This window comes from Rhipicephalus microplus, chromosome 2, assembly GCF_043290135.1.
Source record: "Rhipicephalus microplus isolate Deutch F79 chromosome 2, USDA_Rmic, whole genome shotgun sequence".
NCBI lineage: Eukaryota > Metazoa > Arthropoda > Arachnida > Ixodida > Ixodidae > Rhipicephalus > Rhipicephalus microplus.
Window position 1 is genome coordinate 269,151,754 of NC_134701.1, and position 17,989 is coordinate 269,169,742.

At 45.7% G+C, this 17,989-nt stretch overlaps 1 protein-coding gene across 1 annotated transcript in view; it reads left to right on the top strand.

Annotated features, from left to right (window-relative positions):
• Window positions 1-17,989, top strand: part of LOC142777067 (fatty acid hydroxylase domain-containing protein 2-like) — a 59,436-nt gene that overhangs the window by 25,764 nt on the left and 15,683 nt on the right. Inside the window, exon 3 of the mRNA XM_075881364.1 lies at window positions 7,698-7,801. Within this exon, the coding sequence (XP_075737479.1) occupies window positions 7,698-7,801 (104 nt within the window). The remainder of the gene's footprint in view (window positions 1-7,697; window positions 7,802-17,989) is intronic.

The following is a 17,989-nucleotide window of genomic DNA, read 5'->3' on the forward strand; positions in this document are numbered from 1 at the left end:
TCTTTCTATTACCCATTCCGCAAACGCTAGTGCAGGTTGGCAAAGCGTATATATGCTCGTCTTGTAAACCTCCTTGCCTTTACTCACTCTCTCTCCAAGCACGAAAGTTACGTGTATATACATGGTTGTAGAAGTCAGTTTAGGCTCAGCGCGTGCAGTATAAAAGGCGGTGCATTAGACATCAATCTGCAAGCTTACTGATTGCCTTCTGTGCAGTACCCCAGACGGGCAATAAAAACAAACCCAAATCTATCTTTGCGTTCACTCAAGTCTTTTAACGAGGCGCTACCTTTCGCCACGCGTCCCTCGTTGGCATTAACTGAAGCTCTCTATAAAATTATTAAACTATGTGAATTCAACACATGCGTAGCTAACACACTCCGATGATTCTTTCGATTTCGTCTTCTCCCCTGTATACGCTTCAGCTGCCATGCACGGAGGAGACGAGAATGAAGCGCCGCAATATCGAGGCCCGCCCACAACGGGGCCAGCCTCGGGTGAAGGCCACTTTTCGCGCGCGCAACACCGTCGCTGACACGTATATTTAGCCACGCCGCGGCACGAGGCGCGTCGCTTCCCCAACGACGTGTCCCGCAGCGGCGCGACCTCGGTCACTCGCCGTTGTTGCCGGCGTGCACTGTACTCGCCGAGGCTGACGTCTAAATGAACGGGGTCGAAGGCGTGACGCGGAATCGTCTCCTCCGCGCGGGCGTTGTCTCACGAGAAAGCGTCTTCTCCCAGTCGTTGGTACTACGTTATTGACAATGACTGATGGTTTCCTGCACTCGTGAGACCACTTTGCGGTGCATCCCACAGCGACTACGCCACCATTGTCAATGGAAAAAGGCACAGATTGAAAAAGCTAACACAGATTAAAACTAACACGTGGCCGATCCGCCAGGCGACGACCTCTTGGGGATGACACCTTTGAATGTCGCAACGAAGCTGTGAGATATTAGTCGTGAAGACTGCAAGCCGAAGGTATAAGGCAATGCGTTATGACCGTCTTGCGGCACCTGCGAGACATTTGATCGCACTATTTTCAAGTCCCTGCGTTCTTTACTCATCTGGCACTGCTCATTAGGAATATAAACTTATTGGAATCGGCTACATGACCCTTGATGATTGCCATGTTCCCGGGAGGACGCGATGCTATAGGTGTCATCAGGTCCATCGAGCCCTGCTAACTTTTAACAAAACGGATTTGGCCTCACATTCATAGACATTTTCCCATGTGACTACTTATTAGTATTTCCGTCTGTGTTATTTGTTTTATTTCATAATTTATTTCATTTTTATTTTCTCTTATCTTCTTTCCTCTGCCACTTTCCAATGAAGCCAGCAGCCATTGTACCCTTTTAGGTGAAAGTTGCCAGCCTGTTTCTGGCCTGCTTACCCTGTCTTTTTTGTCCTTTCTTGTGTCTCCAAATTAAACATGCACGAATCCAGTCTGCGTGTGATAGTGTCTCGGAACGCCTAAGGGGTGCCACTAGCTCTACATGACGTCACGTGACCAGACTACTGGCGTTATCAACACTGCCAAGAAAGACGGGAAACTCCGGGAAAGAATAACGCTCTTTATTTGTGTGTGCTTTAGGAGCTTGCCCAAGAGCCGTTTAAATGCAGCGGACACTCAAATATTTGCTGCTGAAACGTGCCGCGCTTCATAGTAAGAATAGTGTCAAGAAGCGGAACACATGCACACACATATAAACACACTGCACACACACACTGCACACGCGTGCGCTCACAAAACACACACACACACGCGCACACACACACACACACACAAACACACAAACACATGCGCGCTATAGCTTGCGTTTTTTTTTTTTGTAGCAAAGTTCACACAATTTTCGAGCTCAATTGAAACTTATCATTCTTTACGAGGCGTCGGAATCACAAGTATCTTCTCGCCGCACTGTTCTTTCTTAGGCTGGGGTGCACGTTTGTGAGGCCAGTTTGCTAAGTTTTATTTGAGAAGGAGCCTTGGCCTCGCGACAGGCCAAATAAGAACAGCCCGCATAATATATAGCACCCTAAATTGCTTGGTGAATTAGGGTCTCTCCGGCCAGCTGCTTGCAGTCGAGGTGGTGCTACGCATTCCTGCAGTGGTGCTTCGGCTGCCGAAGCAAAGGTTGTTGTCCCCTTCATTGCATTCCACTTACCTCCATACTTTAGCATCCCCTCTTCGTTTAAAACAGCGCTACCTGAATTTACGCTCTAAACTCGTTAATTTCATAAGTACGTAGCTCTTAGAGTTGCAAATATTACCGGAACTATATACGTTCACGTGCTTTAACTGTACTTTCAACATCTGTATGCAGCAAACTTGTAACTTTTTGGTATTTGCCATCAGGTGCAATGGAGCTCCAACTTTAGCAAAATTTACTGAAGCAAAACACGTCTAATATAAGTGAGAGACACCGTGTTACATGTTATATGGGAGTGGCATACAAATTGCAGAAAGGTAAGCTCGTTACTTCGACCTGCCTAATCGTCACATAAAGAATCCTCTAGCTTTTACTCCCGTAAATGTCATCGTAAGCCCAACGAAACATATACCGCCAACGCACAAAGTTGTGCTTGCATTTCTTATAATTCTTCTTTTTATTATTTTGCTGTCATTGGAGGTGAGCAGCACTGGTTTTCTTTAAATCGTCAAAGTGCTCACATCTAAAATAGATTTCCGTGTTTGGTTCGCACCTTCATAATTAAATTCTACGGTGCACCGACCGACTATTCGTTTGTGGCTAGCGTCCAAGTTCGTTTTTGAACTGTCTCGCTTACGAATTCCCACGTTGCATGGAATCTTTACCTCGAACCTCACTTTCATGTGTTATTTCTTCCACCGTGCTTTCCTTTAGTTGTAAAACAGTTTTCGCTTACTTTTTTTTTTTACCCCTCTCGTGGCGGTGGCGGTCACCGCAGCTAAGAATGAGTGCTGGCGACCTCACGCGCTAACGTACACACGCTCTTCCGTTCCTTTGTAGAAGACGCACCCTACTAGAATATAAAGTAATGCAAAAGCTTCTTGGGGCCCCCAGCACTAAAAGTCTGTAATGGACGGTTTCAGAGCCTAGAATAGAGATTGTGGGATTCCAAAGAACGTGTGACAATACAAAGAACGAAAGGACACGCGAACGCAAGTCGCCTTGGTGTCCTGGCACTAAAACTCTACGTTAAAAATCCACCCATTCAACTAAACTTTTCATTGATGAGCAAGAGCGACAGCAAATAGAGTCACCCTTGTTATGCCAGCAAGTCCTCGTCAAACGTCCGTGCCTCTGAAAAAGGCAATCTGGGTCAAGGCCAGTCCGCCTGGCGCGATCACCTCGACGGCGTGAACACGCGCGGCGCCTCTCTGGCCCATGTGCAGTGAGTCAGCTGCGCACGTGACAGCGAGCCGGCGGCCGCGTGTCTGGTGGTCTGACGCATGGCGCGGCGGCCCCCATTGGCGGAATCTGCCCTGACGACCAGCGGCGCTTCTGATTGGACATTTTGGTTGGACCCGGTGTAAATAAAAGAAGCCCTGCGGCGTGTCGCGATCGGCGGTCCTATGTGAGAGGCGTCCCCGTGTCGGAGTGCCGACATGTGTGTGAGTCAGCGGTCTTAGGCGAAAGGCTGACCTATGTGTTAGAGAGGAGAGTTCGGCTCTTCGAGTCTCTGTCGGCCCCAGTGCCGAAATTGTAACGCCTCTGTAAATATGCTGTACATAAACCTTGTTTAACTCACCGTCGTCTCGTCCGCTCGTCTTATCAGCTCTGCGCAGAAGCAGTCGCGAGCTGATAAACATACGCTACCAAACGGCTGGTGACCTTCCCGGCGGAGTTGAAAGCAGTGGCGCCTCCGGCCGGGGCCGTGTTGGCGTCGCCGTCTTTCGCAACAGTGGTGACTTCGGCGGGTTCGGTCCGTCGTTCGCAACACCCTTTACGTTGACGACCCTATGTTCGCTTTTTTGTTCGCTACCCTTTATGATTGATTGATGCCGGTTACAAGTTATAACGTACACATAGTGCTAGTCGGACTGTTGATAACCTTAGTGCAAAAAAAGTAATCACGCTGACGTTAGTAAAGTAATTGTAACCACGTGCCTGTGAACCCAAATGAACACTACCCCTCGCCCTCCTCGTCCCACAAGGTAATTTTTCCTAGGCATACACGACCTGAATTCTTATTATTCTGTTTCACCGGTGGTTACAGCGCAGTTAAATTTTCTTTTCAGTGGAACACATTAATCGAAGTGTGATCGCTGGCGTTTCAGGTAACCTATATAATTAACCAATGCTTGGTGCTGCCACTGTAGTAAAATTAAAACGAACACAACATGATACGGACGACCAGGCCCTGAAGGCGATGCGATGCGCATACGACTGATTTATTGAAACGCGTCGAGCCCGTTCACCCTTTCCAACCCACCACTAAAATGGCAGGAGTGCAGGAGAGAGAGAGAGCAAGCGAGCGAGTGTGTGAGTGTGTGTATTTTCATCTGCATAAGGTCATTTTTTAACCTATAGTATTCATCTTGACTATAACGCCTGACGCTCCCGGTTAACCATGATTTTACAGTACACAAATGGTTCGGGCACATAGTTGGCACCTCTACAAACGACCCTCCGTCAAAAAGAAAAGTCTTCGTGGTAAAAATCAACTAACTTTGCAAATTAAACACCAGCGAATGACTACAGATGCAACCTTATTTAAAATACGCGCTGATTTCTGACTTGCTGAAAATAAATATTCACTTACTCTGAATAAAAAAAGAACCTAAGGTGCTCGTGAAAAGCTGAATGCTGAACTACGAGCTTTCCTGCCTCTTCTACAATTCATGACCGTTCTTATCTCTCGACAAACCAATGTGAGCTTTGTTTGTCTCTTTCTCTTTTTTTTTAACGATAGTCAGCGTCAGTGCAAGTATTAGACCTCGTAAACCTTGGAGAATTGAAGAAACTCGCACGCTCTGTTCACTGCGCAACTTCAAAACGATATACATGCCCACCACCCGTCCCCCGTCGTAGCGAATACATCGCACGTGTGCCGACGTGCAACACCAAGCTAGAACAGTGGCAATTTATCTCCGAGCGTTACGCAACAGCTACCTTGACCTTCCACGTGTCCACAATTCTCACCACGTTCGTATCATTCCCAGCGCATCCGCGTGTGTTTTACAAAGTTGTAAGTTGTGAAATGTCTCGTCTCTGCGGAAAATTTCGTAGGCTACGCGCTTACATGTGCACTGCCAGGCCAAAAGGCGCTGACGTTTTTCTCCTCCGAGAGCGTTCATTATGGTTACCAAAACTTGCTCGGTAAACCGTTTGCTGTTTGTGTTTTCATATAAAAATTTATCCCACGAGATTCTATGTGATAAAGCGTGAAAATGAAGAAATGTTGTTTCACTCCGAAACCAGTGCGCTGAATTCGGTGAGATTTGGTATATATTCATGAAGAAAAAGTATTTCCCGTTTTTGCGTCGCGTGGTAGGATATCTCGTTTGGTCTACTTCCCGTTTGCCCTTCGTGACACCTCTGGCCAGCACTTAACTATAGGCCTCGGTATTTTCTGCGTTTCATACCATCACCCCCATAAAATTTGTATCAAACCTTGGCATGCTTACAGACTTTTACCCCGTACATTCTGAGATTAGAACTACGTTTTTGAGAACGTCACAACTCCTCATAATAAGTGTCACGTCATGTCATGTTTCAGTAAGCATTGCATGACTTTATAAAAGTTTGTTCTATTGCGCTAGGCGTGTCTATCTTTAGCACTTTGATATACTTCGGTTCTTGCAAAATAAAACATCTGATATTGAGAAACTTGGAAAATTCTCTGTCATATATCGTTTCACTGCTCCATTTTTTTGTTTGATTTACTGCGTCATAATCACACGTATTTTCAAAGGTGCTCCACCTAGTCAAAACCAAATCAATTAGTCAGCCGAAAGTAAATCATCGACGCTGGTAAACATGCTTGAAAACAAAGCTCTATTCAGCTGTCTTGAAGTTTAGCGCAATGAAAAAAAGAAACAAGAGAGGGTCAAAAGGCAGGCATGTTATTCAATGCAGTAATAATTAGAACTAACAGAAAAAGTGTTCACACTCTAACTGGCGAGAAATAGTGTTCCACACTCGCCATAATAGCAACATTCGGTGCTGACTGACGCTTCCACGTTTAAATGCACATATATACATTGTAAAGTGGACGGGGGGATGTTAGGTCAGTGGTAGAGCATCAAACCCGTAGTTCGAACATAGCAGGTTTGGGTCCTGCAGGTGACTAATTGTCTCTACGTCCACTTTTGTTTCTTCCCATTCACAATACAATTACGTCTAATAACATTCTTTATGCTTTCACTGGCATTATTGTCTGTTAGTTGTTAGTTCTCTATAACATTGCGTCTGTCTAACAAAAAAAAAGCCTTAAGCTTACACTTCACACACACACACACACACACACACACACACACACACACACACACACACACACACACATATATATATATATATATATATATATATATATATATATATATATATATATATATATATATATATATATATATATATATATATATATATATATATATATATATATATATGAGATCTAACAGACAACAATGCCAAGGAAAGTATAGGAGAAGATATTAGACCAAATTTTAATGTAAATATAAAGAAAAGTGGGTGAAAAGATAACTTGCCGTGGGCAGGATCCTGTCTGTTAGATCTCATTATTATTGTGTAAAAACACGGAAAAACGAGCCCTTAGGTATACACTTCTTTCCTTATATATATATATATATATATATATATATATATATATATATATATATATATATATATATATGTGTGTGTGTGTGTGTGTGAGAGAGAGAGAGAGAGTAAACAATGAAAGAAAAAGAAGGAGAGCAGACAGACACATGACGTCACAGAAGCTAGTGGCATGCCACGTATTATATAAGGCGTAGTTATGAGTCTACATCCGCTTGTGAAAGATTGTAGCTCGCAGGAATTTTAGCGATGCCTTGGTTGCTTGAATTCTCAAAGACTTGTCGGAACGAAATTGAAGATCAGTTACTGGCGACATCACTCTCTCTTCAAGGCAAGCGATTCTCTCTGCACAGAGCAGCGAGGGCAGTCGCAGATGATATGCCGCAATGTCTTCTCATTACTGCATGCGTCGCATAGTGCGTAGTAAGTCATCCCTATGCGAAACGAAAATGACTTCGCGAAAGCCACTGTTAGTCATAGTCGGTATAGCAGAGTGGCCTCTCTTCGGCGGAGTCCAATTGTTATTTGAAATCGTCGCGGCGCATTCAGATAGTGTTGCCGATAGTTGTTGCTACTTTTTGTATTCAACGTGGAGTGCGAAATAAACTACACAAAACACGAGAACATATATAGTGCACGTGCTTGCTTGCCTCTTCTGTCATTTTATTTCTAAACCTTAAGATCTGTCGTGCCAAAAACTGTTTAAGCAGCTGTTGATACTCCATTTATGGACAACTACACACGTTCCCCTAGTCGGGAAGTCCGAAAAAAAATTATTACAGCAGTGTGCATCCTGCAATCGAAGAACTGCAAACGTCTTTTCTCACCAGTTTTTTCCTGAAACGACAAAGCGGGAGAAGTTTTTGTTAACACGTCATCACTAATATTTTTTTATTATTATTGACACCACTTTTGTTGCGTTCTTCACAGGTTGATGAAAAGCAGCGGCGAGGCCCTGCGAGTGACGCTAGAGTTGAACTTCAAGAAGACCGTCTACTTGTTCCGAGGCGACTACTTCATCTTGACTGCGGGCGGTACGTGACTGCAATGCTCGATGCCAGCGCGCGCCGCTCTTATCTTTTACTTCCGAGCGTTTCGGACATTCAAGGTTCGCAGTTTCCTATTCTTTTGTTCTCGGCGTGCGCTCTTTGAAATTCGTAAAGGCAATTAGTGGAACGCCCTTACCACTTTGAGCTTCATACGTACACACTTTTTTGAACTCCTTGTTACCGCAAACTTTTGTGTGTTTAAAAAGCGAGACAGAGATTTAAAAGAAAAGGGGGGGCTGGTACAGCACATAAGGTCGACTGTCTTGTGATGGCGTCTTGCTTGTTGTCCACGCGCGCTCATAAAGCACGTGTCAGTCGGGCTAAAGAGAAAGCTTGCTATCAAACTTTGCTGGCCTTTAGAGCAAGCTTACCAGCAGAAGAAAAAGAAACACAAAGACGGTGAAAATGCTACTGAACACCGTTGGTGCCTTACGAGTGCGGCTCGGGTAAATTCTACTCTTTTTTTTTCTGTTTTCTTTCAAGGCCTTGTTATAAAAGATATTGCTAGAATAGAAAACTGCGTGCTTGTTTCAAAAAATATAAGAAACGGAAAAAAAGAAGCATAGTTCACGAACAAAACAGAGAGGAAAAGTCAGGTTCCAGGAAATAAAAAAAAACGAGTTTTCTGAAATTACGTAAGGCCGCGTTATTAAAGTATCTTAGCAAATAAGTTTGTAAGAACATTTAAGTATGGTTGGCAAAGCGGCGTAGCCAACATTGGCTTGAGCGAGGAGGGGGGGGGGGGGTGTTCAAGGGCCCCGAAATTTTTCAGTTTTGCCTTTGTGCGTATACGCGCTCACATACAAACACGTGCACAAACATACGTAACTAGTTTTGCTGCTGACCCGAGCAGTTCGGGTTTTGCAGTGAAGCATCGTAACCGCTAGACCACCGAGGTTGGTATCCGTCCGTCTTCAAATTGTGTTGCGCCGTAAGTTATTTCGTGATGAACATTCACCAACTATAGTCATACTCGCGACAGTACTTCGAGACGTCTCCATTCGTTGCATTTGCTTGGTGTGCCGCAGAAGAATACTTGTAATAAAAGGTGAAAATAAAATTGGAAACACGAAAGTTGACCTTCGCAGAGGGATTCAATTTTCGGGGAGCCTCGCCAGAAAAAAAAAACGAGCACGATTCAATTCGTGTCATGCCGAGCGCAGTTCGGCGTTTCGAAAGCGAGTCGACAGGTGCACGTGCTCAGAACTGGACTTTTTTGTCCGTTGTGTAAACTGATCTAGAAGAGATAACAGTCAAAATAAAAGGGGAAAAGATGAAACAGGGACGAAGCAAGGACGTTTTGACAGCACGTGGCATCCGCTTCTATTCCGTTGCGAATCGCGTAACTGGTGACGCCGGCGCGGCATGCTCTCTGCCAAACTCAATACTCTTGTCAAATATTTTCGGAAACATATACTCTGGGACTGTGGAATAGCGGCGTAGCTCTTTGTTGATCGTCCCGAATAATAATAGCTGGAGGAGGAAAAAATGAACAGATGTTGAAGGTGTCGCCGCCGAAGGCACGTAGCAATGACACCCTTTCGATGCTGAGATGATTTGACTCGTCTGTACTAGGAAATAATAAAGAATACAGCATATCGACGGAGTCAATGATCATGAGTGGGGAGAAACTTCGGAGGGCTTTATCGGTAAACCGTGAATCTTCCATCTGTCTGTCCATCCGTTTGTCCGTCTGTCCGTCCGCCTGTCTGCCTGTCCGTCTGTCCGTCCGTCCGCCCGCCCATCCGTGCGTCTGTCTATCTATCTATCTATCTATCTATCTATCTATCTATCTATCTATCTATCTATCTATCTATCTATCTATCTATCTATCTATCTGTCTGTCTGTCCATCTGACCGTCCGCCTGTCTGTCCATCTGACCATCCGCCTGTCTGTCCGTCTGTCTGTGTGTCTGTCTGCCCGTCCATCCGTCCATCCGCACCTGCTGAGTGAATCGTAGAACTAGGTGGTCACGTACCAAGAGATAGTGCATGTACAGACGCACGGCTTAAGGAGCTTCACCCCTAAAAAATGCAAACAATGCGCGTCCTCTCTGCGAAATCTTCAACGGAATGCTGCGCGGGAATCGGATAAGTGCTAGAGAAGGACTCGGACTGAAGTGTGGATAGGTACAAGGAATCGCAGGCACGTGTTGTTTGAAAAGCACGAGTCTACGGTGCCAAAGAATGATAAAGATCTTGTTTCGCTATATTCTGCAACACTACGAAAGACATAAGTTGGGTGGCGGTAGATTTCATTTTGATTTCCCACATTTATTTTTTTTTTAAATTGGTGACTCATGTCATCGATGCACGGGCAAAAGTAAAGTGCAATGCAGCAAACCTCCTTTTGTTGCTCTGAAAGATCCTTTGCGGAAAGAAATACGCTCGTGATACACGACACCACAATAAGTTCTTCGAGTGTTTCATGGCATTGTTGAGTGATGCACGCTGTGTGCGAGCACTCTATTTACATTCGGAAAGTATAAGCGCGTGATATGCTTTCCCGAAAAGGAATCTTGCTGGGAAGGAGATCTTCCTTTGTCATGTGTTACTTTTAGAAATATTTCCCCTATGTAATGTACTTTTGAGTGCCCGTGTGTCAGAGATGCGTGGCATGAGGGCCGACTAGTACTTCTTTGTGCAGCACAACGTCTCAAGAATGACGTCTCAACCGTGCGTCTCCGGTTTTTGACACCATAATAACTTGGAACCTATATAGTTGTTTGCTGGACGGCCACAGATATATTATCCACAAATTCTACCTGTGCATTTTGCATGAAAGCGGGTTTCTATATTAACTCAGTCTGTCGATAGTCTCACGTTGCCCCGCCACCGTTGTCTAGTGGCTAAGGTACTCGGCTGCTGACCCGCAGGTCGCGGGATCGAATCCCGGCTGCGGCGGCTGCATTTCTGATGGAGGCTGCATTTCTGATTCAAAACAAGTCGCAATCGAGGGTGACCACGGAGTGTTCTGAAACCGGTATATTTTTGGATGGCCGCTGGTCGCGCAGGGCTCGATTTGTGGTTCGACTTGTGGTTCAAGCCTCCGTTGATGCCGGAACAGATCTATGAGACAAGGAGAGTAGATACATGTGGCTGATACGGAGATTCGCCGAAAACAATGCGAGGCCGGGACCATGCCGCGTGAGAGGCGTCATTCCTTGGGGAGTTTGCTGTAGGTGCAACCACGGCAGAACTGAAGGAACATTCGTGATGAGTTAACACAGTTCAATCACAGTGCGATACAGCTCGCATTTAATTTTGTCTTGGACTACTGTACATTGCCTTTCCCAAGAAACACCGCTTGTTTCTGTTAACCTTATAGCGCGGCTGTTATGCTTTTCGTTGGGCCGTTTTGCGAAGATTGCCACACAGCTCTGTGTGGCAATCTTCGACACGCTGAAAGACACCGAATCAAACGATGAAATGAAATGCGTAAACGCCGACGATGTAAAGGTCGTGGTTGACGGGAACAGTGCTGCCGATGCTGTGGTCAAAAAAGCCATCGCAGAAGCTTCAGACAACATAGCCAAGTAGTTCGAAAGACCTGAAACGCCTGAGGGGGGGGGGGGGGGGGGGGAGCCCGAAAAGCCATTGCTGGGACTCTGCAAGAGACCGTCTTCATTGAAAACGATCCTTTTGACCAGATATGAGCTGCTGCCGAGATACAGTATCAGGAAAAGCCAAAGGGTGACCACCAAAGGCATAGGCAGCCAAGTCTTCTATGTGGACGTCACACCTCAATGGCTGCCAAGTTCGCCAGCGTACGACGACTAACATGTGGAGGAGTGGCCACCATCTTGACGCGACTGGTCCGGGTAGATACCCTGGCAAGACAAGACGCAGCAAAAGGTCTGCTACGACAATGGCGTCAAATCGCAACGTCAGCGCTAGGGAGTCTATTCTGATTTCTCTGGGCCCATTGGATCCCCAGTACCAGCTCTACACCAGAAGCGTCGGCTTCCTTTTATCAACGTAACTGCGATCGTCAAGTTCAGCAAGTCCAGTGCGCGTCCGTCTTCAGGCGGCGGCAGAGTTGCCTTCGCTGCGCGAATCAGCAGTTCCCGCGTCCTGCAGACCATGAGGTCGCACAGTGAGTTGTGGAAGGACTGCGTCGGCAAGCGGGCTTGTGCGCCACGTGCAATTCATCGTGGCCAGGGTTAACTGCTACCGCATCCCGTTCCTCTCTCCTCTTTCACCGAAGGGGAGGGGGCAGTACATGAAAGTGCCGGCCATGAGTGCGCTGACCTCCGAAAGAAGAAAATAAGGACAATGGCCGGTGAGCTTGTCGCACGCGGCAGCGGTTGTTAGTGGGCAGTTGACCTGCAGGCGGTTTAACACATTACGAAACACCCATTTAGAGATACCTTTACGCGGTATTGGCATAGACTTATCTGTGCCTGTCATTTTGTCTTTTGGAGATTCCATTTCAGGATTCTCTAATGCGGCAGTATGTGCGGCCGTCCAGGACTATATTGATGAAACTAATAGGTTGGCTAGTTAACCTGTTTCATTATCCTAACATGTCTACAAAATTATATGCGTATCAAAATCAGATTGTTGCTCTATTCTAAGAATAAATTTGTTTCTTTATTTAAATAATTGTATGCATTACATCAAGCACCACACTTTCCTGGGTTATCGGTAATCTTTCTATTAGATCTCAATTATTTTAAATCTGAAGAATAATTTTTAAAACCACTCGATTCTTGGCCAATCCCCCATAGTGGGTATGCGCCACGATCAATGGGTGAACAACAACAACAGGAGTTGAGGCCGAGGCTCAAAGGAATACACAAGGCTCCTGGTCTGGCTTTGCGTCTTCCCTGCGGGGTTCTGCAGGCCACACAGCCCCGAAATCTCCCAAAATTTGGTCCTCTGACTGTTTCCAACAAAGAAGCTTAGCGCATAAATGTATATAATGTTCATTGCACAAAAAAAGAGGCAGTATATAAACATTTTTTCTGTAATCAAATCTACGTTAATAAGAAAATGAGTAGGGTTAAGGTAACGGTGACATTTAAAAAAGAGGCTGCTTTATTCTTTTGCCATTTGGTATCTCTCATGAAACGTTCTATCATTGACGCGTCTGGTTTGTTTTTCGTGAACTGAAAAACAAAACAGTTTAGGCAAACACGTCTGAAAATGCACTTCAAAGAATTCCTTTGACATGCATTTTCAGAGGCACGCTGGCAGTTTAAATCCGTGCGACGGTCGCACGGATTTTAACTGTCAGCGTGCGTCGTCAACTGGATTCCTGTTTTCGGCTAACGTCGGGCTTCCAACTATAGAAGTCCTTCGGCTCGGGCATGTAAGAAAACAAAGCGATTCCAGAACGACGTAAACACACACAAAAAAACATTTGTCTCTTCTTCCAACCTCTCGCCTGTTTTTATTTCGTTTTCTCACGCATCAGCTGAGAGGAGTCTGAAAATGAGGCGAACAAAAGAAAAATGAGAAATGCTGCAGTCACCCGGAAAGAGACTCGGAGTGTCTTCGGAGCCTTTGTCGACGACGCGGACATTCCCGAAGTCGATCCTTTTGTTGCGGAGGTGACGCGTTGCTTTCGCTTTCCGTCCCGTCAACTTTCGCAGACAGGCAAACACCGTTGCCTTGTGCTGGGCTTATCTAAAACCGTACAGCGCTGCGGACGCTGCGGAGATCTGCAGTGACGGTGCTCGGTATAGCTAACCCGAAGAGCGCGGGATTGAATCCCGACCATGGCGGCGCTACTTCGGTGTAGGCGAAATGCTAGAATCCCGCGTGCTTAGACTTAAGCGCACGTTAAAGAACACCTGACGGTCAACATTGCTGAAATTTTCCGTTACAGCGGTAGATATTCGCGGAACGCGCAGCACAGTCACAGCGAAAGCTGAAAGAACGGCCTTTCTGGAGCTTTTTTTTTATATATTACAGCGAAAGCTGCTATGAGATAACTTTTTCGGGTCACGCGCAGTTGCATGTTGTCCGCCGCCGCCACCGGTGTCCGTAACCACATCGCGCGAAATTAGAAAAAAAAAACCTTGCACTAATGACACAGTGGGGCTTGAACCCGGGTCCGCAGGGTACAAGCCTAATATTCGACCACTGAGTTACGCTGGGGATTGTAACTTGTCCTTCTTGCTCTAGGCAGGCATGACCTAGCACTAATGGCACAGTGGGGCTCTAACCCGGGTCGGTTGGGTGCCAGCCCAGTATTCTACCACTGAGCTACACCAGTTTTTTTTTGCTTTATTGCCTGTTTATAGGCGCATACATCAAACCACAAGCACAACAAAAACAAGCAGTAACAGTCCGACAGAAACTGTCGTAGTTCAGAAACTAAAATTTCCTAAGTGCTGCCGAGGGTAGAGCCCTTGGCAGCACTTAGGGAATTTCGGTTACTGACCTACACCAGTGCTTGTGACTTGTCAAACTTGCCCTAGGCAGGCTTGATGTCGGGAAATCAATCGCGTTAATACGACATATAAAGCGTTTTACAACAGCGAAAGAACAACCAGTCGTCGCACAATGTGATTAGCGTAACGAGTGGGCCGCCCAATGCTCCAACCTATTACAAAATCTTGTTCTTGTTTCCCTATTAACTGTGGCACATACCCACTTCAGCCATAATTCCTCATCGTCGTCAGCCGCTGCATGGACAATTCGCACAAAATTCCTTGCAAGTGTTTAGCGGATACCATGCTTCTCAGAAGAAGGACGAAAAATAGCATAGCGAATGCCGGCCTACTACCCCAAAGTTTATTATTAATGCCCTAGTGGCTACCAAGCAAGTGTGCTTGCAGTAGTTACCCGACGAGTGTTTTGAAAGGCTCTGAGAGCCCGCTCTTCTAGCTTTCGCTGTGACTGTGCTGGGCCTACCGCACAGGCCTGGAGTTTTTATAATCTCTTGGGACAACTACTGTGAGTACACTCGCATGCCACCGACTACGCCACAAATCATCATGATTTATGTGACTTAAGGAAGCACCCACTATGCCATCGTTCGTTACTCTTCGGAGAAGCGTGATACCAGCTACATACTTGTTAAGGGCACTTTCTGCATGCTGTGGCTGTATGACGATGAAGAATTCAGGCTGAGGCTTTTGTGACGAGTAGGAAGCATTCAAAGACCCGCTCGTTATGCAATTCGCACTGCGTAACGCCTTGTTGTTACATCACTCCTCTAAAAGGCTCTAAATTTAACGTGGTTCTTTGCACGACATGAAGTCTGCATAGGGCCCGTTTGCAACGAAGATTTTAGCACACATGTGGCTGTGTGGTAAAATACTGCGCTGCATTGCAGCCGGGACCAAGATTCCAATCTCACTGTATCTAAGGTCTTTTATTTATTTCTTTTTGTTTTGTTTTTTTCGCGTGGTAGCGGTGGCGGACAGCTACGGTGACAAAAAAAACGGTCCTTGTTGTGATCTCATGACATCTTTCGCTGTAAAACTGCGGAAACCGTGTCATATAAAGCGGTGCAACCTCCGGAAAACTGCATATGGCTTCCTAATACCTCGACAGCCATACAGGTGGATGAGTTGATGACAATTGAGATGGCAGCGTAGCTCTGGCCGACTGGACTCGCCCTAAGCCATCTCCTGACGCCGACAAGAGCTCTCGTCGAGTGGTGCCCCGTCCTCGGACTCCTGCGACCATGTCCATCTTTCCTACCTTCTCTTTACTTCCAGCACTCGCTGTCCCTGCACCTCGCTCTCTCCTTCCTCTCTCTCTATATATACCTTTTAATTCTATCTTTTCACACCCTCCTTACCCCCATCCCTTGTGAGCTACTGTTGAGGTGTCACACCTGATGCAGACAGTTACGGGGCTCACTTTTCTCTTCTTTTCCCTTTAAGAACCACACATGACAATTGTACTCATTGTGCCCACGGTGTAGCGTCTATGGCTATGAAATTCCGCTTCAAAGATCAAAATCGTAGGTTTGCTTGTCAGCCGTTTCTAATGAATACAGAACGCAAAACCAATCATGCGTGGTAGTCTTTGAGGAAGTTACCCTATTACTGAATGCCAGCGTAGTGGTTTCCATGGAAATTAAAAGTGAAATAACTCTAGGTGGTGAAAGGAAACTCGTATGCTTCAACTGCAGCATTCTTTTTAGTCTCGATGTATCTTCTAGAATGTGTGTAGGAAGTTTTACTGCTTTTGCAACAATTTTAGGAATTTCAGGCGATGGAGAAAGCGTCTCAAACACTGATACATGGCTGTTAATCGTTTACTCTACTCGATTCATCATTTCGTTGGAATACTTTCGTAGGTTTGCCTAGCTTCGTCAAATCACCAAACTATATAGAGCACACCTCTGAACAGAAAGACTCAGTCTGGAATATTTATAGATTATGCGCAGGCAGTTTGTACTGTCGCTGCGCTTTCCATAAACTTGATTGATATGTGGGGTTTAACGTCCCAAAACCACCATACTTTTATAAGAGACGCGCTTTCCATAAACTTACAAAACGATTCCGTTTGTTAGTTCTACGCCCTATTTTTATCTTCCATGTCATACGGCACGCATTCAAAATTTACCACTCAATGAGAAAATTAAAGGTAGTTTGGTAGGCATGCAGTCCACTCACTTGAGATTACAGCAGACAGTGGTACACAGGGAGCCTGAGCAATATATTGGTCTCTGAACTCATGTGCAGTGGCATCGGTTGCTCTTTCGATGAAGCTGAAAAATTTAGTTTTGTTATCGCTTCCTCCTTTCAACCTTCTCTACCTATTATTTATAGTGTTCAGATGAATCTAGCTTTCAATACCACTAGTGGTGTGCAACAAAACGACGTACTTCCTGTTTTCTACAGGCCGTTAATTTCAAAGTGATCTTAACATACCATAATTTTTCTTTCCTATCGTTGGTATTGCAATAAGCATCCTTTTGAGCACACTGGTCAAAAAACATTATCCAGCATCTGTAGACAATAACCGGTCCTCTTTTATTGGAAAAAGAATTATTACACCGCGCACTATACGTGGAATACCGATTCAGTTTTACAAAGCAGGCACACCTGAACATTCTGACTAACGCAAAGAACACGAAATACAAAAATACACGACCCAGTCTTGTTCTAGCTCCTTTTTTGTTTGGTGTATATTCGAGCGTTAGTCATGATAAAAATCAAAGACAAACTTGTATGGTCTAGCATCTCATTCCTAAAGTAATGCAAAGCAACCACTTCCGAAGTCACAGCTGGAAACTCACTGATACAAGCACCGTACATCATCACCATGCACAGACGGCAAATAACTTCCCCGAAATTCCTACGCTTCCCACCGCAGTGCACCGATTTAGAGACACCGCCACATATACGGACAGCTTCTCTCAGGCCACCTTTAATAGCAACGGTGGCGTTTGTTTATTCCAAGGGGTGCTTCCCTGCCATTCACCCAGCGAGTATATGGAAGGACTATTTCCTTTCGCTCGAGCGGTATACGAGAGGCCTTGTCTTTGGTGTGGCATGCTGCTGCGCAATGTTGCTTGTTTCCTTCTTTTAGTGACTCGTCCGTAAAGAATTCACTGACGTTTGGCCTTATTTCGGCGCCCAGCTTTCTCCCTCCGAGCCAATAACTCGCGCACGTCTTCTCGCCTCTCCGTGGATTTGGGCGTGCCTCGCGAACCAGTATCTTGTGATGCTCCATCGAACTCGTGGAGGATCCTCCCACCCGACCGCAGACGTGGCAACAAAGGGCCACACAAGACAGAGCACACGAAAGCATAACTCCCTTCATCGCAGTCCTCCGCTCTTCTTCCTCATCACATGGGTGGCAGCAATGAGAAGTAAAGAGGTTGCCGCTGACAGAGCATTTGAGGCAGAGCCACAGCTGTCGGCAAAGCAGGTCACGTGCGTTGGCCCGCCGTTTCCCAACCGCAGTGTCTAAGGGAAGCGTCGGATAAATGAAAAGAAAGAAAGATGTAACATGAACAACACAAATAATTGCCCTGAGTGAGACTTTTTCAACACCTGAAAGTAAAAGTTAAACGTCTTCTGCTTCCGTTCTGAGCTTTCAGCCACGTAGAATCCAAGCGTTATTATGCCAGCTTCAGCGTTTAGTCGTGGAAATTAGGTTTTAGTTTACGCACGAGTGAGGAGCGTTGAAAGGAGATTAACGGTTGGCAAATTGGAGTGAACAGCGTCTTTGCGTGACCTTCCTTTCTACTCGTTGTTT